The 23,792-nt window shown below is 44.5% G+C and overlaps 1 protein-coding gene across 2 annotated transcripts in view; it reads left to right on the top strand.

Moving 5' to 3' along the window:
- FRAS1 (Fraser extracellular matrix complex subunit 1) overlaps positions 1–23,140 on the top strand; it is a 390,698-nt gene extending 367,558 nt beyond the window's left edge. For both annotated transcript variants that reach the window (XM_081206862.1, XM_081206861.1), the window contains exons 64-73: positions 813–973; positions 2,067–2,281; positions 7,652–7,802; positions 9,278–9,385; positions 10,194–10,353; positions 11,766–11,882; positions 14,466–14,632; positions 15,166–15,371; positions 17,218–17,364; positions 19,363–23,140. In XM_081206862.1, coding sequence (XP_081062988.1) covers positions 813–973; positions 2,067–2,281; positions 7,652–7,802; positions 9,278–9,385; positions 10,194–10,353; positions 11,766–11,882; positions 14,466–14,632; positions 15,166–15,371; positions 17,218–17,364; positions 19,363–19,959 — 2,029 coding nt within the window. In that variant the 3' untranslated portion in view covers positions 19,960–23,140. The remainder of the gene's footprint in view (positions 1–812; positions 974–2,066; positions 2,282–7,651; positions 7,803–9,277; positions 9,386–10,193; positions 10,354–11,765; positions 11,883–14,465; positions 14,633–15,165; positions 15,372–17,217; positions 17,365–19,362) is intronic.
- Positions 23,141–23,792: the final 652 nt, after the last annotated feature.

Here is a 23,792-nt window from a genome sequence, read left to right as displayed (position 1 = left end):
AGACACATCAAGCTTGGTGGGACTTGCCTCTGAGTAGACATGTGTGAAATGATAAACTTGGAAAGTTGCCTTATGCCAAGACAGGCCATTGGTCCATCCAGCAAAGTTTTTTCTACTCTGCTAGGCAGCTGCTTTAAAAAGTAAAGACATCACCTTTCTGATAAAGGTCCGTATAGTTAAAGCTATGGTTTTCCCAGTAGTGATGTATGGAAGTGAGAGCTGGACCATAAAGAAGGCTGATCACCAAAGAATTGATGCTTTTGAATTATGCTGCTGGAGGAGACTCTTGAGAGTCCCATGGACTGCAAGAAGATCAAACGAATCCATTCTGAAGGAAATCAACCCTGAGTGCTCACTGGAAGGACAGATCCTGAAGCTGAGGCTCCAATACTTTGGCCACCTCATGAGAAGAGAAGACTCCCTGAAGAAGACCCTGATGTTGGGAAAGATGGAGGGCACAAGGAGAAGGGGACGACAGAGGACAAGATGGTTGGACAGTGTTCTCGAAGCTACCAGCATGAGTTTGACCAAACTACGGGAGGCAGTGGAAGACAGGAGTGCCTGGCGTGCTCTGGTCCATGGGGTCACGAAGAGTCGGACACGACTAAACAACTAAACAACAACAAAGGCGGCTGCTCCCCCGGGTTTCAGGAATGAAACATTCCCAGTCCTTCCAGGGATTAAAACAGGGTCCTGTGCTGCAAGGCAGTGCAATTTGCATTTTGTTATGTTCATGCTATACGTGTGCCTTTTACCCAGTGCATCCTCTCTCTTCTCCCCACTTTAACTCCTGCCGCTTTGTGGTTTTCCAGAATCCATATCTCAGTGCAGATTCCACACCAGGATGGGATGCTCCCTCTCATCTCCACGATGCCTCTGCACAACTTGCACTTCCTCCTGTCGGAGTCCATCTACAGGCACCAGCATGTCTGTTCCAACCTGGTCAGCATCCAAGATCTTAAGGGCATCTCAGGTAATCAATTATGAGCCACTGCCACTTAATGTGCGCATTCATGAAGCAGCAGTTTCTTGCTGGTCCTTGATGGCTGGGTCCTTGATGGTCCTTGATGGCAGGGGTCCCTGTAGAGAAGCCCAGAAGGCCACCTCCAGGTGGGCATAGATCAATGGGCATAGGGGGCTTGGCCTGTGATGTTTCTTGAGCCCTACGTCTCCAGACCCCGTGGCATTTGCACAAAGATGCAGGCAGAGAAAAAGGCAATCATCCTCGTCTGCCCTCATTCTTGAAAGGGGTTGCAGGTCAGCTTCTTGCAGGATGCTGGATGCTGAAACAAACGTTCTGTGTGTTCAATGAGCAGTTTGACCCTGATGCTGTAAATAGCAGATATTATCTGCCTATTTATGCACGAAATGTTGTTTTTTGGTACAGGAGAAAGGAAATAAAAGGTAGGTAAAATAAAAGGAGAATTCCCCGGGTGCCTAGATTAGGGCAAGTACACTTTGGTGAGAGAGCCCCAGCAGAGATCGGAAGAAGAAAAAACTTGCAGGAAAGTGGAAATATAGGCTATTGGACCTTTAAATTATCCCCTTCTGAGATTCTTCCAAAGCTTCCCACTTCCCTTAGCATAGAAAGAGACCACATGTTTGGTAAACTGAAAATAGTTTACTTAAATCTTCACATGTTAGATTCTTGTGCTTTTCCATACAGCAGCAAGAAAAGACAGGCAGCAAAACTGAGGTTAGCTCCTAAAGCTAAGTGTTTCTAAATTATATGTATAGAAACACAAAGGTGGCTTCTTAAAGCCATGCGGTCTAAGCTTGAAGCATCCACCTTAGACATCCTTAATGGAGAGGTCCACATGGTGGAATAAAGGTGGTAACTGGGAGAACAAAGAGTTTGATAGATCTTCCTCCCAAGGTAAGGGGGTGTGGCCTAGCTAAGCCTGGCAGGACAGCTTACTCTCTGGTCTTAACCCCTTCATGCATTAATTTGAGTTAAGCATGTTGGCTGGATATATCACACATGAAATATATTTCACAGCAGATCTGATGTATAACCGAAGTGTAACATAGTGAAACCTTGATGTATCCCTTGATTTCCATCCCAGAAGCTGGATTCTTAGATGAAGTGACCTACAATAGCATCGTTCTGGGACCTGGGTACGATCGACCTTACCAGTTTGACCCTAGTGTGAGAGAGCCAAAGACCATCCAGTTGTACAAGCACCTGAACCTAAAGAGCTGCATCTGGACTTTTGACGCGTACTATGACATGACAGAATTAATTGACGTCTGCGGAGGATCGGTCACTGCCGACTTCCAGGTAATGCTGTCCAGCTGGGGGCCAGTCAGGAAAATCTCCTATTGGGTTTCTTGTGAATGCTGGGGTCCCCAGTATGAATACTGGGGACATCAGAACACCTTCACACACACACACACACACACACACTTGGGGGCCTGTTAAGACCCTCTGCCCCTCCCAAATTTTAATTTTAATTTTTTAATTTAATTTTAAAAATATTTTATGGGGGGAATACATGAACAAAGACATACAGATACCACAAATACACATAGAAACACACATGCTATACAGTGGTACCTCGGGTTACATACGCTTCAGGTTACACACTCCACTAACCCAGAAATAGTGTTTCAGGTTAAGAACTTTGCTTCAGGATAAGAACAGAAATCGTGCTCCGGTGGCGCAGCAGCAGCAGGAGGCCCCATTAGCTAAAGTGGTGCTTCAGGTTTAGAACAGTTTCAGGTTAAGAACGGACCTCCGGAACGAATTAAGTACTTAACCCGAGGTTCCACTGTATATGCAAACTAAAACAAGACACCTTACCCACTCCCGTGACCTCCCTCCACCACGGCTCGGCTTCCTTAATTTTTAATTTAATTATTTCATTTTGCATTTCTATAAACCTTCGTCTTCATCTCTTACAACCATTTCTGATTTTATTTTCACCTTTACATACTTACATACTTAATCTATACTTGCTAGCTGTATATTTATATTCACACATCTCCTTTACACGTTTATGCATATTAACATATTCTTTTTAGAGCAGCATTTTTCCATGTATTCTTCCATTCTGATTTTAAATTTTGATTTGTTTGAGAGCTTATAATTGCTGTTAATTTTGCCAACTCTGTGTATTCATTTGGTTTATAAATCCATTCTTCTTTGGATAAGTTCAGAGAAGTTTTTAATGACTGATGTTTTAATGTATTCTTGATCTTCGTTGGAAGCCACCCAGAGTGGCCAGGGAAACCCAGCCAGACGGGTGGGGTACAAATAAATTACTATTATTATTATTATTATTATTATTATTATTATTTAGAGGGTACTGTCTTGGCTTTCTGTTTGCTGGCTAGAACTATTCTGGCGGCTACTGTATGATTCCTGTGGACACCAGGGCACCCCCCGCCCCAACTTGAGGCCCTGTTAAGACCCTCTGCCGCTCCCAAATGATTTTAATGATTTTCTGGAAGGCTTTTCGCTCCCTCCTTTTTTAGGCATCTGCCTGCTTTTTTATCTGTTTGGTTTTGGGGAAGTGGTGTAGATATTTTGCCAGTTTCGGGGCAAGGGTGTCGGTTCGGAATATCATCAGTTTATCATCGTCATAAACTTTATTGCACTAGCCAAAGGCCATGGCATCATTCACAATGGGAACAAAAAGAAAAGCAACAATAAGCATAAAAACCATAAAAACATCAGGCACTGCAGATACAATAAACCACGTTCACTTCTCCTAAAAATTATTTGTTGCATACCATAGAATAGCAAGGGGTTCTCAGTTAGAATGTGCCAGCTTAAATGTCCAAATCACCTTTGCAATTGACCGCTATTTTATTTAGTTCTTTTCTCCTGATCTTTTTAGCTGCCGACGCATATAGTGCTACTTTATAAGTTACGAAGTCATCAGTAAATATCATCGGTTGTTCTTCTGTGAAACTGGCATTCTGTGGTACCAACAAGAGTCCCTTCGATTTGTAAATGTGCCGCTGGACCCTACTAAAGAGGCAGGGGTGATGACCTGGCTCTAGTTCATGAGCCAGATCCAGAACAGGCCTACTCGTTTGACAACTCAGTGGGGCTGACCCCCCTGGAAGTTACTAGAAATCTTTAGAAGAAGAATGAGGAGCTGCTCCATCCTTTGCAGTCCTGGCTTGTATTCAAGTCCTGGCCGCTGAATGCAAACTCTGCTTTTGCTGGAGGTCGGTTCCACTAAGGAGCATAATAATAATAATAATAATAATAATAATAATAATAATAATAATAATAATTTATTTATATCCCGCCCATCTGGCTGGGCTTCCCCAGCCACTCTGGGTGGCTTCCAACAAAATATTAAAATACAGTAATGCATCAAACATTAAAAGCTTCTCTAAACAGGGCTGCCTTCAGATGTCTTCTAAAAGTCTGGTAGTTGTTCTCTTTGACATCTGATGGGAGGGCGTTCCACAGAGAGGGCGCCACTACCGAGAAGGCCCTCTGCCTGGTTCCCTGTAACTTGGCTTCTCGCAGTGAGGGAACCGCCAGAAGGCCCTCGGCGCTGGACCTCAGTGTCCAGGCTGAACGATGGGGGTGGAGATGCTCCTTCAGATATACTGGACCAAGGCCGTTTAGGGCTTTAAAGGTCAGCACAAACACTTTGAATTGTGCTTGGAAACGTACTGGCTCAGGAACCCCCAAGTAGAAGCAATCTCAACTGGTTTGCAACTGGTGACATTTTCTTGAGGGTCAGAGGGGCTCCCCTGTTTAGTGTGGGACGGGGCTTTGGAATTCAAGTAGTCGCAGGATGCATGCTTATTTATTAGCTATTTATTTTCCTGCATATATCCCACCTTTCTCCTGTCATGGCATCCAAGTGGATGCCTGTGGCTTCCATGAGGTCTCCCGTCCAGACGCTGACCAGAGCCAGCCCTGCTTAGCTTCAGCAAGGTGGTGGCATCATACACCTTCAGACTATACCCCGGGATCATTTGTTTCCATTTCAGGATCTGTAGAGAGCATGAAAAGACCACCATGGCCTTAAAGTAGGAGACATTCAGCGATACTGGAGAAGAATGAAACCATAGTTACTTTGTGATGCTAATAGCCGCAGAAACCTATTCACCTGTCACCTCAATTATAGAAATCGTTATGAGATGAAGATAAAAAGGGCACCTGGGTGTCTGGCCATGCTTGCTTTATTAATCAGCAGTAAAATAAGTGGATTTTCAGATTTCTTTTATGGCTTTTCCGTAAAGGAGGAGGTGGCTTGATGCTGTCATATGCACAGGAATTGTACTAAAATGGATAATCACACTTGCCTTTGAATGTTAGTTTCTGCCCAAAGTGTTTTCTTTCTCTTTCCAAAAGATCTTCGAATGCCAGATTAAATCTGTTTTTAATCATGTTTATGTGACTTTTATTGTCGTCCTTTACTTTGGTTTTAAATTGCTTTGGGACTCTGGATTGTTTTGTTTTTTTAGTGGCGAGTGATTTATAAATTGCATAAACCTAAATCATGAGAACCAAGGATCGCAGAGCTCTGGAGCAGTAAGACAGGGGTCAAACGCTTACCTTTACCTTCAGTTTGTGTGGCCTTGGGGCTTCTGCTACCTAACAGTATGTCTGTGTCCAAAGGTAGCAACCAGGTTTGATGATGAAGTCAAGGAACACTGGTGTTTTTTCAAGACTTATCAATCATAATTAATAGTAAATGTGGTGAATTAGTAATGCCAGTGTGGCATAGAAGTTACAGCAGGGGGACTATGACTCTCCCTCTCTCTCTCTCTCTCTCTCTCTCTCTCTCTCTCTCCACACACACACACACACACACATATATATACATTGTTGTTGTTTAGTCGTTCAGTCGTGTCCGACTCTTCGTGACCCCATGGACCAGAGCACGCCAGGCACACCTGTCTTCCACTGCCTCCCGCAGTTTGGTCAGACTCATGTTTGTAGCTTCGAGAACACTGTCCAACCATCTCGTCCTCTGTCGTCCCCTTCTCCTTGTGCCCTCCATCTTTCCCAACATATGTGTGTGTGTGTGTGTGTGTGTGTGTGTATACAGAGCACAACTAAGTGCAGTACAGCCATCTTCTCAGAAAAACTCTTCACAAGCTCAAGAGGTCAAGACACGAAAGCTTTAGCAACTAATTCACACCTAATGACCCTCCTAAATGGTACTCAGAATATCACTCAAGAAATCTCTCAAGATATCCCTCAAGTAATTAATGAACAAAAGAAGAAAAGGCACACTAACCTGGGAACTTCCTCTCTGCCCAGAACGTTGGAGGCTATACACCACACCCCCTCAACAGTATTTATAGGAACTCAAACACTGAGATCCTGCTCTGTTCTAGTAACAAGAAGCCGAAAGCACCAGCCTGAAGATGACGAGTGAGACCTCGTCGAAACGTCGCCTAGACACCCCAACTCTTACACGGGAAGACACCCGAAGACACCAAAACCTACATATATATATATATATATATATATATATATATATATATATATATACACACACACACACACACACACACACACACACATACATATACATTATACACACACACACACACATATATATACATACACATTTTTATTGGTTTTTTTGGCATATCATTTCCAACAGACATATAACATTATTTCTTATCTTATACAATATTTTAGACTTCCGTAAACACCTCTGATGATTTTCCATTCTCTATCACTTATTCTGCATTTCTTAATTTCTCTATTACTCTTAATTATCATTAACTATTAAATCTCCTCATAGTCTTTCAATATTTCAAATAGCCCTCCTTACAAAACTTCTTGCAAACCTACTAGCGTAATCTGTTCATTACCATTACTTTTCATATATTTTGTACATTTACTCCAGTCTTCTAAGAATATCTGGTCCCACAGGTTTCGAATCCTCCCTGTTAATTTATCCAGTTCTGCATAGTCTGTCAACTTCATCCGACCTGTGACTCTTCATATGATCGTGGACGCCAACTCCCATCAGCCCCAGTCAGCTGATGGTCAAGGATGATGGGAGCTGTAGTCCAGCAATACCTGGAGAGCCACAGGTCACCAAACCCCCTTGACAGAGTGCTGGACTTTGAGAGTGCTGGACTTTGATGGGGTTCATATCTCTACTCACCTATTCAGTTCTTTGGTTGATCTTAGACCAGTCACTCTCTTGGTCTTGTAGAATTGCACAGTGGTACCTCGGATTAAGTACTTAATTCGTTCTGGAGCTCTGTTCTTAACCTGAAACTGTTCTTAACCTGAAGCACCACTTTAACTAATGGGGCCTCCTGCTGCCACTGCGCTGCCGGAGTACGAGTTCTGTTCTCACCCTGAAGCAAAGTTTTTAATCTGAGGTACTATTTCTGGGTTAGCGGAGTCTGTAACCTGAAGCATATGTAACCTGAAGCGTATGTAACCCGAGGTACCACTGTAGTTGAAAAGGACTATGGGGGTTATCTAATGCAGCCCCCCTGCAATGCAAGAATCTTTTTGCCCAACGTGTGTCTCAAATCCATGACCTTGAGATTAAGAGCCTCATGTTCTAGCCGCAGCCAAGCCTTTTTTCATTAGGTTTCCCTGAGGAAGAACTGGGTAGATCATATATGCTGCCTGAGCTCCTTTGGAGGAAAGCCTGGATGGGGAAAAATGCAAACATTTTCACTCTGTGTGCACTGATAGGTTCGCGATTCAGCTCAGTCCTTCCTGACAGTCCATGTCCCTCTCTACGTCTCCTACATTTATGTGACCGCGCCTAGAGGATGGGCTTCTCTGGAACATCACACTGAGATGGAGTTTTCCTTCTTCTATGACACAGTCCTCTGGAGAACAGGTAAGTGGTTGTAGCGCAAAAGTGTGCTATGAAGCAACATTGCTGGTGTGTCTGGTCCCATGAGTTGAAAGCATGGGGTGCAGGAACCTTGTGGTGCTAAGTGGGATATAGGTCTGGTTAGACTTTAGATGGATCTGGGACCCCTACATTGCTACTTTGAACTCCAAGGCTGGAGATCAGCCTTGTCAACAAAAAGCATGCAGAAGCCACTGGATTTAATGAGACTTAGGATTGCAGCCCAAATAAATAAGTGACCCTTGTCAGGCTTAAAAATAGCAAAGTGCAGGGGGACTTTGAACTCGGAGCACGGGAAGCCCACCCAAAAATTTATAATTTGGCACAATATTTGGAGTGTTTGATTATTGGATAATTTGTATAATTTGGAATATATAATGCGGTTTGATTGGATTGTTAAAATTGAAAACTCAATAAATATCATTTACCCACCCCACCCCACCCCCCAAAATATAGCAAAGTGCTCTTACTCTTTCTTTTTTTAAAAATAATGCTATGGTGATGATTGTGAGCCGCTTTGAGCTCAGCATTTGTTGTTGGAAAAGAGGAATACAAATATTAAATCAAATGAAAAACCCAATGCTTAGGGGGACTTTAATGGCCTGAAGCTGGTTTGGGAGTGAGATTTGGGAGACACCACCACCCTTGACTTGACTTGACACCACCCCCTTTTAAAACCACATCTGAAACAATGTGGGAAGCTGCACTAACTCATAGATGGCAGTGGACACCAGTTAAACTGATCTATGTGAAGGAGGAGATGTTGCCCAACTGTTGGCGCGGTTGTTCAACTAGGGGGACCTTTCTCCACATGTGGTAGGAGTGTCCTAATGTTGACCGATCCTGGGATATTCTTTTTGACAAGATTCCACAATTACAAAACGGGCGGGTCCCAAGTCTCCCTCTTTGGGTCTTTTGCCTCTGCAACTGGGCCCAACACTTTTTCATACACACTTAGTATGCTTCCTGCTGAATCAGACCCTACATTGGATGTTTGAAGCCCTTGTTTTTGATCTCTGATCCTCTCAGTCTTCAGTGCTAGGGGTCATAAGGAACCTGGGACCTTTGACACTTGCTGGTTTCCTTTTCTCTTGTTTGTAAATGAGTCCATTGAGAGGGAAAATCTCCCAGCTACTCATAGAAACCTCTGCAGAATCTTTCTAAGTTAGATAGGATTGGACTCACCAGACTTTGTCGTCTCACCCCCTTTCCTTTTCTTGTTTCCCATTCTTTTATACTTGCAGTGTTTTTTTCTGATGATTTGTTGGTCACAGGAACCGTACTTGTTATTTTTGTTGTATTTGTTCACGTTCTTGGAAAAATGAACAAAGTACAACTGTGAAAACTGGCTTAGCTCTCTTCTTTCTGTCGCTGGGTTGTGACAGGAGGACCAGTGCACTTTGATTAATGCTCCTTTATCCCTTTGTGAAGGAGGCAGCTGATTCTCTTGTTTCCTCCAGGCATTCAGACCGACAGCGTCCTTTCTGCTAGGCTACAGATAATAAGGATCTACATTCGAGAGGATGGTCGGCTAGTCATTGAGTTCAAGACTCATGCCAAGTTCCGAGGTAAACAGCTCTTGATTTCTTCAAGGAAACCTGTTTGGATGAAGGTAACACTTTCTAGAATCCCTGACTCTTACGCCTCATCCCAGATATGGACAGGTGCTGGTTGTTGCAGGATGATGGCACCCTAAGTTAAAAAGGTAAAGTACCCCTGGATGGTTAAGTCCAGTCAAAGGCGACTATGGGGTTGTGACGCTCATCTCACTTCAGGCCGAGGGAGCTGGTGTTTGTCCAGGTTTCTGGGTCATGTGGCCAGCATGACTAAACTGCTTCTGGTGCAACAGAACACTGTGACAGAAACCAGAGTGCATGGAAACGCTGTTTCCCTTACCGCCACAGTGGTACCTTTTTATCTACTTGCACTGGCGTGCTTTTGAAATGTTAGGTGGGCAGGAGCTGGGACAGAGCAATGGGAGCTCACCCCATCACGGGGATTCCAACCACTGACCTTCCAATTGGCAAGCCCAAGAGGCTCCGTGGATTACACCACAGCACCACCCATAATAATAATAATAATAATAATAATAATAATAATAATAATAATTTATACCCCACCCATCTGGCTGAGTTTCCCCAGCCACTCTGGGCGGCTCCCAATCGAGTGTTAAAAAACAACACAGCATTGTTCCTGATGGCACCCTACAACCTCTAAGGCACACCTTTTTCCTTTGCCTTTACTTGTTCCAGGGCTAAGCCCTGGTATTCAACGATTACTCAGAAGCTAAATCCTTTTGAGCCTTAGATTAAGCAAAATCATGCTAACGCTATTATCGTCATCAATGAGAACATCCGTTTTCCTCTCTCTATGCAGGGCACTTTGTGATGGAACACCACACTTTGCCAGATGCAAAGTCTTTCATCATGACTCCTGATCACTTGGGAGGGATGGAGTTTGACCTGCAGCTTTTGTGGAGTGGCCAGACTTTTGATTCCCCTTATCAGCTCTGGAGAGCAACCAGCTCCTACAGCAGGTAAGACACAAAAAAACCAAACCTCCCATGTTTTGCTACTGAAGCTGCTGCCATCCTTCTGCTGCCCAGGATGTCTTCAGTTTTGTGCTAGGTTTCTGTCAGGGTGAATTTGCAGAACCAAGGGGGGCATAATAGGGTTGAGGGCAGCAGGGGAATGATTCTGGAATGAGTTAATGCATAGCACTAGGACTTTGGAGGGACTGTGTGGGACGGAGGGTGGGCTTTGCCAGTTATTAGGAATTTGGGGGACAAGGGCTTTGGGAATTCTGCTGGAGAAAAGCAAAGGCTGAGGCAGAAAATAAAGGCTGCTCCTGGCAAAAGAGGAATGGTGGTTTTGAAAGGCAGTTGAGGGTTCTGTACACCTAACTGCCTCACTGACATTTCTGGGGTTAGTCTGGAGGTTAGTCAGGAGTATGGCTGAGTCTGCTCATTGCAATAGGTTTCCCGTGGGATTATGGAACCACTCCTTGCCTCTTTGTACTTGAGAGGGCTGTTGTTCAGCTCTCCTTCCATGAGAGCAACTTTCTCTGATTTGCTGTCCTTTCCACACTCTGTAACTGCCTGCTGGACCAAAGTTGCAGAGCAGAGAAGACATAGGACCTAAGATTTGAACTTTCTCTTTAATTTCAAGGGATGGTGAGCTAGAAATTAATTGGCATCAATAAAACTGGTGAATGTGGACCTGTTCCACTCCACCTAGCCCCAGGACTGGGAAGTTAAAGATGGCTGAATAGTATGCCAGCCGCATTATTTTCTTAAGAATTCTATCCCACAAATACAGAAATTGGTGCTACTCCTTAACTATTTTAGCCAATCAGGTCGTGCAGTGGTTACACTTTGCTCCCGCCGCTTGTGCGGGGAAGTGCAAAGAGGTCTTTTTTGCAGCATCTACGAAGTGAGAAAATGTGCACTAAAGAAAACAAATCTGTAGCAGGGAGCATCAGGAGGCGGAATCTCTTACGAGCATTACCTGGAAGATTGCATGTGAGAGAGGCTTCTTCATCTTCTTTTGGTGTTTGATCAAATTCTTGAAGTGGCAACTCACCTATCCAACCCATGGGAAGATGCACATTTCTCTGCAGTGAGTTGCCACTTTAGATGCTACCCAAAAGTGTAGCAACAGGATACACAAATCCTGTTGATGCCCAAAGCCATCTATAGTTGTTCTGATTAAAGAACCAGGCCCTACTTGAAGTTTTTTTTTAGAGATCAAGCTGCAGCCAATGACCTATATTCTGGCCTATATGTGGTTCAAACACTGCTGGTAAATTGTTTGCCCAGAAGGCTGTTCCATTTCTGTGTTTGTTTTGTTCTCCTGGCCAAACTTACTAGGTCCTTAAACAAAGGATTTCGGGGTATAAATAGCAATACAAATCAATACAGTAACTGTGGTGCTTCTTCTCTGCTTCCAGGAAGGATTACTCGGGAGAATACACCATCTACTTAATACCATGCACAGTGCAGCCCACGCAATCATGGGTTGATCCAGGAGACAAGCCTTTACCCTGCACTGCTCATGCTCCAGAAAAGTAAGGAGATGCTTATTTTATTTGTGGCTTGATTTACCATGCCTGGGGATATTCATCAGTAAAAAAAAAGAGAGAGAAAGAGAGAGAGAGAGAGAGAGAGAGAGAGAGAGAGAGAGATGAAAACACAGATACCTGCACACCTTTTCCTACATGCAAAAGGCGATTCCTCCCATTCTACTCTCCCAACTGTGCCACGTTCTTCTTTGGCCATTGAGTGGACTGGCTGGATTCAGAGCAGTGGTTGGAGGCACCATCAGCAGAACTTCCAGGAGAAGAAGGCTCAGAGCCAGGGGATTGATCAGTGGTCAAAAGGAGAAGAGGGGACAGACTGGGAGGAGTCGGAAGCCGAAGAGGCAACAGGGTTTAGTGAGCAGAGAGAGGCTGCGGCAGAGAGCAGTCTAGACTCAGAGGCAATAGCAGAGGGGGGTCAAGAGGCTGAGTGTGCGGCAAGCAAAACTCATTCGTGACAATCGTGGTGGGGTGGGTGTTATTCAACAAGCCCTTTCTTGTAAAGCACACTGCACCATTAAGGCATCCTAGCAAATACCATATTTTTTGCTCTATAAGACTCTTCCCCTCCTAAAAAGCAAGGAGAAATGTGTGTGCGTCTTATGGAGCGAATGCAGGCTGCAAAGCTATCCCAGAAGCCAGAACAGCAAAAGGGATTGCTGCTTTCACTGCACAGCGATCCCTCTTGCTGTTCTGGCTTCTGAGATTCAGAATAATTTTTTTCTTGTTTTCCTCCTCCAATGACTATGTAAGTCTTGTGGTCTGGTGCATCTTATAGAGCAAAAAATACAGTACATCCCCACTTCTAGTGACAGACACTTTGCTAGTATATAATAAACAGTAAACAGTTTAAAGGAAACATTTGAAGGAAGGAGATTACATGGCCTCTTGGGCAGCTTGATTTCATTGGTTGTTTACAGATTTCTTATTTGAATGTTGCGTCTTTTATGTGTCCAGGTCGCTAGCGTAAAAGACAAGCAGAACTTTGCAGGTTCATTCAGACAAATGAGAAACACAAAGGGGGAAATTTAAGAGGGAGATGTGTTTAAACCCTTTTTTCCAAGACTCGGGAATCATACAATTCCTGAGATGTGCAGTGCTCTTTTTCCCTGCTCCAAGAGGAAATATTGGCACAGCCGTCTTTGCACGACGGTGCTTCTGTTTTGTTCAGATCAAACAAAGCTTTTGACAGCATTCCTGCAAATGCATCTGGCTGATAGTCCAACACGGCGTGTGAAATCCGGCACTGTGCAGGCTAACAGCAGGCTCAAATCTGTGATCTTCGGATCACAGCCTTTCCTTTGTGCTGCGCTTCAAAAAGACTTCTTTGGGTTATTTTCAAAGACGGAGCCGATGCTTAACACCACCAGCACACCAGCAGTCAGACTGAAAGCATTCGGGGCAGGGGAGGAAACGGTTTGAATTTTATTCTCTTTCCCGGAAGGGTAATAATGCTAGATGTTCCCATTTTATTAGTGTTGGCCAAATCCAATAAACAACCCATCCAGTGGAGCAGGCGGGGGCATGACTAGCCTTGCTCTGGGGCAACAGGCCTTATTTTTTTTTGGGGGGGGGACATGCAATTTGTAGGAGGCATGAGCTATATTAAGAACAACAAGCCTCTTTCAATTTCAGGGCCGTATTGCCTCTTGGGCAACATGGTGGGGGCCACATTCAGGTTGTTGATAGACCTAGAGGCAAAAGCGCACAGGGAAATCGGTGTCACGGTATCAGTTGTCCAAGTTGACAGCGGCCATTGTGGGCAGTGCTGGATTTACGTATAAGCCAAACAAGCTATAGCTTAGGATCCCACTCTCTTGGGGGCCCCCAAGAAAATTACAGTGGTACCTTGGGTTACAGACACTTCAGGTTACAGACGCTTCAGCTTACAGACTCCGCTAACCCAGAAATAGTACCTCGGGTTAAGAACTTTGCTTCAGGATGAGAACAGAAATCATGTTCCGGCGGCAGCAGGAGGCCCCATTAGCTAAAGTGGTACCTCAGGTAAAGAACAGTTTCAGGTTAAGAATGAACCTCCAGAACAAATTAAGTTCTTAGCCCGAGGTACCACCAGGAAAAAACAAGTGGATGTACATTTCCAAAATATAAGATAAAAAAAACAAATAAAATAACACCTTCATACAGCAACAGTGTTTTGTGTTGTGAAGGCTCCTATGATGTAAGTCATGGGCTCCACCTGCTAGCCTGCTCCCTGAAATATCACAGGTTTGCTCATTTCTATATATAGGGTGCCTACATTCTGCCTGGACTGGTTGCAGGGCAACATGTGCAAATGGCTTTAGATACCTATTAGGTCCATAAATTACCATATAGCATACATTCAACACAAAAAACAGGGACAATTTGTTGTTGACAAAGGACAGCTGGACATATAAAGGGCCCCATTGCCTTCAGTAGCTTAGGGCCTCCTCAAACCTAAATCCGGCCCTGATTGTGGGGCTGCAAAGGGGAGTAGGGCAGGGCAGTTTGGGGAAAATGTGTGCCTTCCACTCTGCCCTAATTCTGAAATTGTCTCACGGGCCATTTCTCTCTTGTTTCCTCTCCCCTGTTTAGATTTCTGATCCCAATTGCCTTCCAGCAAACTAACCGCCCGGTCCCCGTGGTGTATTCCCTGAACACGGAGTTTCAGCTCTGCAACAACGAAAAAGTGTTTCTGATGGACCCAACCAAATCGGAAATGTCCATGGCAGAGATGGACTATAAAGGAGCTTTTTCAAAAGGTAGGGTTTACGTTTCCTGGTTGGATTGTGTGGCAGTTTCCTGTCATCACCTGTTGCCCAGCAGAAACTGCAGAAAAAGGAGGGGCAGTGATAAAAAGCTGTTGTCTAAATGAAATGGAACCTGAGCTGGTAAGCGGCGACATGATAAAAGTTTATAAATTAGCAAGCGCCATTAAGGTTAAGATGGGGGGAGACATGATTTTGAGGAGACATGGAAAGGGTGTTTGTAGAATTTGTACTGTTAAAAGGGAAAGAGGTCAAACAATTGCCAGAGGTGCTGAAATTTTGGGAGGTTGGATAGTTGCAATGGAATGGTCTCGTTGGTGGGGTGCGCCTTTTTATTCTTATTTATTTCTGATTATTACTTTGTCAAAAATAAATAGATGAAAATGGGGGAAGCTTATAAAATTATACATGGCATAGAGAAAAGTTTTCCTTCCTCTTTCATAACACAAACTCTTGGTCTCTCTAAATATATATGTTTTAATACAAATATTGACTCAGCCTGAGCCCTGTGTGTTTTCTTTCCTCAGGCCAAATCCTTTACGGCCGCGTGATGTGGAATCCTGAGCAGAATCTCAACTCTGCCTACAAACTGCAGCTGGAAAAAGTCTATCTCTGCACAGGGAAGGACGGTTACGTGCCTTTCTTTGACCCGACGGGGACCATCTATAACGAGGGTCCGCAGTATGGCTGCATCCAACCGAGCAAACACCTGAAGCACAGATTTCTGCTGCTGGTACGTTGTGTAACTCTAGCGTATTGGAGAAAGGCTTTGAAGGGCAACCACCCTGGGCTTAGGGTGTATGTGGACAGCCGCTGTACCACAAGTCTGGCAGGGGGACAGAAAAGATATCCAGGGGGGATCCTCTGAAGATACATTTACCAAGTTACAGTGGTACCTCGGGTTGCAGACGCTTCAGGTTACAGACGCTTCAGGTTACAGACTCCGCTAACCCAGAAATAGTACCTTGGGTTAAGAACTTTGCTTCAGGATGAGAACAGAAATCGTGCTCTGGCAGCGCGCCATCAGCAGGAGGCCCCATTGGCTAAAGTGGTGCTTCAAGTTAAGAACAGTTTCAGGTTAAGTACGGACCTCCGGAACGAATTAAGTTCTTAACCCAAGGTACCACTGTATAGGTTACTACAGTGCAGTGCAACTACTTGCTAAACCCCAAGGCTGGCCCCCAGCATCAGGCAAGATCAAATTTGCCTCAGGTGGACGTTATTAAAAGACAGCAAAATGTCAATAGAATCGTGGAGCTGGAAGCGACCTCAAAGGTGAATTAGACCAGACTTTGCCCACCTGGACTATAACACCCATCAGCCGCAGCCAGCACAGTGGGCATTGTAGTCCGAAACATCTGGAGGGCATCTGAAGTTGAAAAAAAAGGTTGAAAGATTAGACTCTTAACCTCAGGGTCACGGGTTTGAGCCTCATGTTGGGCAAAAAAATTCTTGTGTTGCAGGGAATTGACCCTCATGGTCCCTTCCAAGTCTACACTTCTGTGATTCTAATTTCAGGTATCAGAGCTGAGAAGGGCCCTTTTACTTGAGACCCCAAAGAACTGCTGCCAATCAAGAACAGACAGCACTGGGCTCGATTGGCCAGTGGTCCTAAATAGATGTAAATTACTGTTAGTTCCATGAGAGAAGCGGGAAGTGTGGTGAATTAAGAAGAAACACCACACTGATCATTGTTCCTCTCTCCCCAGACAGTAGTTCTGTTGGTTTTAGTATTGTAGTTGTCATTGAAATTCTACTCAATATTGATCCAGAGTAGATTCCAATGTACTGTATAGTTAGCAGAGTAACAACTTAAACACGTTGCAGGATTCAAAAAAAAAAAAAAAAAATAGACCAGAGGCAATTATATTTCATCCAGCAGAGCTTGACTGCTACTGAAGGCAAATGAGTATAATGGTCACAAATCCAATACATTCAGGATTGGCAATGTCCATAAGAAATCCAGTTGAAGCAGACTTAAACTTACAATAACTTACAATGTCTAAACCTTAACACTAAGCATACTATGTAGAGAACACCACACCAGAAGGAAAAGAGATAGAAAGAGAAAGTGAAACCCAGGCTCCTTCTGGCCTTACTATTATAGTCAGCATAACCTTGATAGAAGGAGATTAGAGAACCAGTTTAAACCAGCTGTACTCTGCTTCTCGGAAGGAATAACCCAAACATCATGAACCTTCTGCTTCTTTCACAGAGAGAAGATTCCAGAACCCTCTTGAATTAATTAGAACAGGAAAGATCTCTAAACATCAGATCAATACTTTCTGCACCAAGAAATGCAGACTGACAGTAGTTACACAAGTGTCAAAAGTCCTGTTGGACTAGAACTTGCGTTAAACAAACTGAACTTAATAGATTGGGACAATTAGCTAGGAGGAAAAAAGATACGGATCAGCACACAGTAGTTGTGTATCTCTCCCCTTTGGCCAACCTGCTGCCTGCTTCTCCAGGGAGCCATCTTTGGACAATGACGCATTTCTCTGTAGGCCTGCTCTCTTAAGAGCATGTTGTCTCCATTTACCTTCTGATCATGGGCTCCTGCTCCCTTCCAATTCCAGGACAGGACTCAGCCAGAAGCGACTGACAAATACTTCCACGATGTACCTTTCGATGCCTGTTTTGCTTCTGAGATGCCGGATTTCCACCTGGTCAGCAGCATGCCCGGAGTGGACGGCTTCATCATGAAGGTGGATGCCCTCTACAAGGTGAGTAGGATACAAGTTAATGTCCCAGGCAAATGTCATGGTTTTAATTCTACAAATTGATTGTGCAACGGAGCACCAGAATCTATGCCTTCTCATTGCTCGGTGTGTGGAAATTGAGGGGGAGCGGGGGATCTGGGTATGCCAACTTTGCTCAAAATGATGCCCTTGAGATGTTTTGCAGAGCAACTCACATCAGCCCCAGTCATCACAGCAAGGGTAGAGCTGATGCAAGTTGTTGTTCCAAAGATCTAGAGGGCAGCAGGTAGAAAAAGGCTGGTGTGTGCTCATAGGCACTGCCATTTTTCTTAGATGAGACGAGATGGCACTGTGGGCAGGTGGTTCATCTGCCCAAGGGAGTAGCGTCAATCCTCTGTTAAATGGGTTTATACCTGTTGTTCCTGTTTAGTCATTTAGTTATGTCCGACTCTTCGTGACCCCATGGATCAGAGCACGCCAGGCACTCCTGTCTTCCACTGCGTCCCGCAGTCAAAATCATGTTAGTAGCTTCGAGAACACTGTCCAACCATCTCGTCCTCTGTCGTCCCCTTCTTCTTGTGCCCTCAATCTTTCCCAACATCAGGGTCTTTTCCAAGGAGTCTTCTCCTCTCATGAGGTGGCCAAAGTATTGGAGCCTCAGCTTCAGCATCTGTCCTTTTCTCTGGGCCCAGAGATGGAAAGAAGATAAAGTCCCGACCAGAGAAGAATGGCAGATTAAGTTGATGGATTATGCTGAAATGGCAAACATGACCGGAAGAATCAGAAATCAGGAAAACCAAAATTTTAATAAAGAATGGGGGGAATTTATAATTTACCTTAAAAACCATTGTAAACAGTTAAAAATATTGGTTGGATTGGAATAACACTTGTAGTTTAATGGTGAATTTTGGATATAATGGAGAGGTAAACGATTTGGATTATTATAAAAGATGCAGGAGGAAATGATTAACAACAGGACCCACAAAGGGGAGGAGGGAAGTCCAGGAGATTCTATGGAATCTTGTCTTTATGTTGTATGCTGGATATGTGATTATAAAACTGTAATTTGGAAAACCAAATTTTATATATATATAATTAATCTGAAAATGAAAGGGAACTTTTCTAAAGTTTGGCATCTGTTTCTTGAATACGCTTATGTAAGGGAGCATGACTGTCAGACAACCGCTTCACATAGATGCCTTTGGGAAAATGTTCCTGGGTAATATGCTTTTTGTTTAGTCGTTTAGTCGTGTCTGACTCTTCATGACCCCATGGACCAGAGCACGCCAGGCACTCCTGTCTTCCACTGCCTCCCGCAGTTTGCTCAAAGTCATGCTGGCAGCTTCGATAATACTGTCCAACCATCTCATCCTCTGTCATCCCCTTCTCCTTGTGCCCTCCATCTTTCCCAACATCAGGGTCTTTTCCAGGGAGTCTTCCCCTTTCATGAGGTGGCCAAAGTATTGGAGCCTCAGTTTCAGGATCTGTCCTTCCAGTGAGCACTCAGGGCTGATTTCCTTAAGAATGGAGAGGTTTGATCTTCTTGCAGTCCATGGGACTCTCAAGTGTCTCCTCCAACACCAGAATTCAAAAGCATCAATTCTTTGGTGATCAGCCTTCTTTATGGTCCAGCTCTCAGTTCCATACATCACTACTGGGAAAACCATAGCTTTAACTATACGGACCTTTGTTGGCAAGGTGATGTCTCTGCTTTTTAAGATGCTGTCTAGTAATATGCTTACGAAGGGCAATTGTCTGGAATTATAATTCTGTTTTTGGAATTCTACTGCTCCCTCCTTTCCATTTGCAGTTGAGTGCTCCTTGTTGTATCTTTATCACTGGAAGTGCCTTTCAAGGGGGTGCTATCAAAACATAAGGAATAAACAAATAACGATTAATTCCCTTTATCCAGTAACTGAAAAGTTAGGTTTGGGGGCTGAGCAGTGAGGGTTTTCACTGAAGCATCTAGTGAAGACTTTTTTTAAAGTTTATTTTTGTGTGCTCCTTGTGCTTTTCAAACAGGTGGAAACCGGGCATCAGTGGTACCTCCAAGTGATTTACGTCATCGGCCCTGAGACCATCACGGGTCCCCGGGTGCCACGTTCTCTGGTGCAGCAGCTGCGACGCAGCCGCCGGGACCTTGCAGGCCCTAAGGCTGGCCTGATTCTAGATGACTCCTTGATCTACGACAACGAAGGAGACCAGGTCAAGAATGGCACGAACATGAAGTCTCTCAACCTGGAGCAGCAAGAGGCAGTGGCCGCCGCTTCCCTGTCGCAGACGGGGGCGTCCATCGGCAGCGCCTTCGCGGCCATCATGCTCCTCCTGCTGGTTCTCCTGGTCTTCTGCTTCGTGACCAGGAAATGTCGGAAGCACAGGAAAAAGAAAAAGGTGTCAAGGGACGCCGTGGAGCAGTATCCTCTCAACACCAAAGTGGAGGCCGCCAAGAGGAGCACAGAGGGCGTCGAGAAGAACGTCAACAGACAGTATTGCACCGTGAAGAACCTGAACGTACTCTGTGAAAGCGATGGGGCCTACAAGGCCCAAGGGGCAAAGATTAAGCAGGTGAACTTGGCGGTGAAAGTCCACAACAATTTACACGACGGAACAGAAGTCTAGTCGCCCGTGCACAACTTTCCTTTTTCCTTTTTTGTAATATCTTTTTTATAAATTGTACACAGGAAATTGGAGCCGGGGTGGGGGTGGGGGGGAAACTATGGTTTGTTGGTTTTTTAAAAAAAGAAACCATCCCTGATATTTTTGTAATGGTCTTCGTGGGTGGTGGGGAGAGAAAGGGAAGAGCGATACCTTTTTGGTCATTGTTTGCTTGAGCGGTGAACAAGCGACACGTCTTTGCACGCTTCCACTCCGCAACGGAGCTACCTCACTGAGAAGCAGGCCTGCGTTGAGGCGCTGAATTGAGTCTCTTGGATGACAGCATTCCATTCACACACCCATCCAGCCTCCAGTGCTCAATTTCCTGTATCTTCCACTGCACAATGGGGTTGATTAAACACTAGAAGGGTGCCAAATGCAAATGAGGCTTCTTTGGAGGTGGAAGAAGCAACAGGTAATTGTTGTGGTCCACTGCTTCCTCTCGCAGCCACTATTGCATCAGTCACATTGGAACTCAGGTTCAACCATATCTACACACCGGTTCCTCCAGCTCCTGAGTGAAAGTGAAGCACGCTGCGGCAGCATTAGAGGAAGCGGGCAGTAATTTAAGGGCTTCTCTTTGAGCCAGTCGCACATGACAGAAGTCTCAGCTTTTAAAGTTCATTTTAGTTGCTAATTATCCTTTCTCTCTCTCTCTCTCTCCTTCCTTCCTTCCTTCCTTCCTTCCTGCTGTCATGGTGCAGGTAACATGTTAAGCCAAATGTATAATGCATTCTCTTTGAGCAAAAGTAAGATCTGATCACCACTATTACTAGAACTACCACTGCCATATATATTTGGTGATGCCCAACTAAGTTGTATTCAGAATAGCAGGCTATCTCCCATTGTTTATTTAGTGCCAAAAATGTGCTGGGTAATATTCAGCCGGTCTCCACTTAAGTAGAAGAAGTGGTTTCTTCCTCCGTAGAAACACTTAATGTTAATTTCTCAAATGTCTGAATTGTCATACATTTCTGAATTTTCTCCAGTCCAGAATTCCATGAGTGTTCCATTGGACACCCAGAAATCCAAGCAGAGCAGGCTTTCTCAATTGTTTCAGTGGGGTGAGCCAACGTACAAACGGAAAGGAGTATATGTTTGTGGGTTGGCTCCCTCCCTTGACATGAATGGGGAAATCATTTCACGAGGGAGCTTCACACATGCATTGGAACTTCAGTGCCTGGAATGGACTGTAGAACAATTACGTTCTGCTGTTAGTGCCTACGCATACCTTCTTGGATATACATACCATTGACAACAAGGAACTAGTTCCTGAGTAAGCATACAGAAGATCAGATTGCACATACCTAAATACAGTGACCTCCATAGGAGATGAGCAAATATTTGTGGATATTGAAGAAGAACCACTCTGATTTCAGAAATGTTGGGTATAAATGCATTGTATGCAGTGTGCCTAATCTCATTACTGTTTGGTCTGTCTGCTGCAAATCTGCTGTGACAGTCTCATCATAGCGGCTGGTTTTGGGACAATTATGAAGCTGACGGACCGTGGTGGAATATTTCACCTGGCTGAGATTGCCAATATATTTTCTGTAGATGCACACTTGAAAGTGTCAAAAGACCTGTAACCGTTGCTTTACTTCGTTTGATTCACGCAATCACTTTGTATATGTTTTGATCGATGCCAACAGGCAGTATTGGATTTCCCTCAGACGCACACTGGCCCGTTTATTCACAGTATCAGCATTCTGCCATTCATAATTAAGCAACATCCGTGATGCTTTGAAGAAGTCTTGTGAATGCTTTGACCTGTGTTCAGATTGTTCCCCTGTGTGCCCTGGACTGAAGACTTTCCCCAGGGCTTGTCGAACAATGAAGTGAACATTCTGTTGGACGATTCACATGAGTGGGTTGACCCTAGGTGGAGAAAGGCCATTTGTGTTGGCATAAAACCATCATACAGATTGGGACTGGAGCTTTCGCTACCAGGATGTTGTGTACAAGGTCTAGCCTGTTGCCCCACTTCAGAGCCTGATACGCAATGCCATTGAATGCACAGAGCCCCTGCCTTTGTGAGCTCTCCTCATTCAGACCAACGAACCCTGACCTCCACTGAAGTGAATGTGGGTGGTGCAGTTCATTGCATACATTGAAACCTCTGGGCCCACAGCAGCCTGCTGAATCTGGGGAAGAACATTAGAGTGGTCTTGGAACAGGGAGCCCTGGGTTTGAAGAAGAGGAGGAGGAGTTTGGATTTGATATCCTGCTTTATCATTACCCTAAGGAGTCTTAAAGCGGCTAACATTCTCCTTTCCCTTCCTCCCCCACAACAAACACTCTGTGAGGTGAGTGGGGCTGAGAGACTTCAGAGAAGTGTGACTGGCCCAAGGTCACCCAGCAGCTGCATGTGGAGGAGCGGAGATGCGAACCCGGTTCACCAGATTACAAGTCTACTGCTCTTAACCACTACACCACAATGAGTCTCTGCTCAGAAGCCAAGCTGATTGGTTGATCTAGGGCAAGTCTTTAGGCCTATCCTATCTCACAGGGTGGTTGTGAGGGTTAAAGAGGCATTCTGGGCTCCTTGAAAAGGTAGAATAAAACGGTAACAAAAATGATACTGCAGGAGAGTTACTCTGCCATGGCAGGCAGGATCTTGTGCCAAGTTATTTAGTGCTGGAATGCCAACATTGTGTAAATTATTATTATGCATGGCGTTGGCAAAACTGTAGGGGAACCATGGAAAATCCATCTCAGTAGTAGTACAGAGCATCCTGCACATTAGTGTTGCTATACGAATAATGATTGCAATGCTGTTGAAACAAGAGACAATAAGCACACATATGTTCTCCTAAATTGTACAACTGCTGGCACATGGATATTGCATATTGCTGTTTGTCACCAAATGTTCAAGTGTTGAGGCCTGCAGGCATACAAGTCCTACCCCCTTTCAATATGCATACTTCCCCCATTCTGAGAGAAAGTTCTTTTAAGTTGCTCTGAGTAAATCTCATTTGGTGCTGTCAACCCATTTTCTTGAAACTCGCCTTTTTATGTATTCTGGAGCATTGGTCATTTTGTTACGGGACGAATGGTTTTTATTTCCATGATACCCTTTTCTCTGCATTGTTGCTGGGTTTTTGTTTTGCTAATAAAAACCACATTTGGTTACTTTTCAACTGAACTTGCCTTTCAATCTAAATTGGTTGCGCAGACCTACCCAGATCGGCCATACAGATTTCATCACATTCACCTTCAACCAACATTTCAGAGATGTAAAGAGCAATGCAGACACCAGCATAGGTGCCAGGCAAAAATCTTCCTTTTCTCACAGGCCGATCTGTGTCCTTTCTCGGGGGTGAGAGATGGGGTGGTATTGTTTTTGTCCATTGTTGTAAACAAAACCTGGTCTTGTTCCCTTATGGCCATGTACACAAGAGCCCTTATAGAGTCCTTTGTAAGTTCTCCATTGGTAGGAGAAAATAACAGAGGCCAACCAGAGAATATTGAGAAGCAAAGCAGCTAGTAAGCCTGATCTTTATTAACGTTGTTGCAACACACAGGAGAGCGGAGGAGGACCCAGAATGAACGTGTGCCTCCCCTTACATAGACATTTTGAAATTCCCTACTCTGGAGCTCAAGACCACCCCCAGAAACATTATACATACATCACAGAAGGGGTGTAGCCCCAAGACCACCCCCAGATACATCATACCTACATCATAGAAAAGGCGATCTACAACAGAAATCTGAGTGCTTTGTTTATCTCCTGTCTGCCAGGTTATCTAATAATGCCTTACCTGATTGCTTTTCCTGGTAGTCTGGTTGGCCTGTTA

Source organism: Podarcis bocagei (genome assembly GCF_964188305.1).
Source record: "Podarcis bocagei genome assembly, chromosome: 9".
Classification (NCBI taxonomy): domain Eukaryota; kingdom Metazoa; phylum Chordata; class Lepidosauria; order Squamata; family Lacertidae; genus Podarcis; species Podarcis bocagei.
The sequence above is the reverse complement of the archived record's forward strand: the minus strand, read 5'-3'. Positions and strand labels throughout refer to the sequence as shown.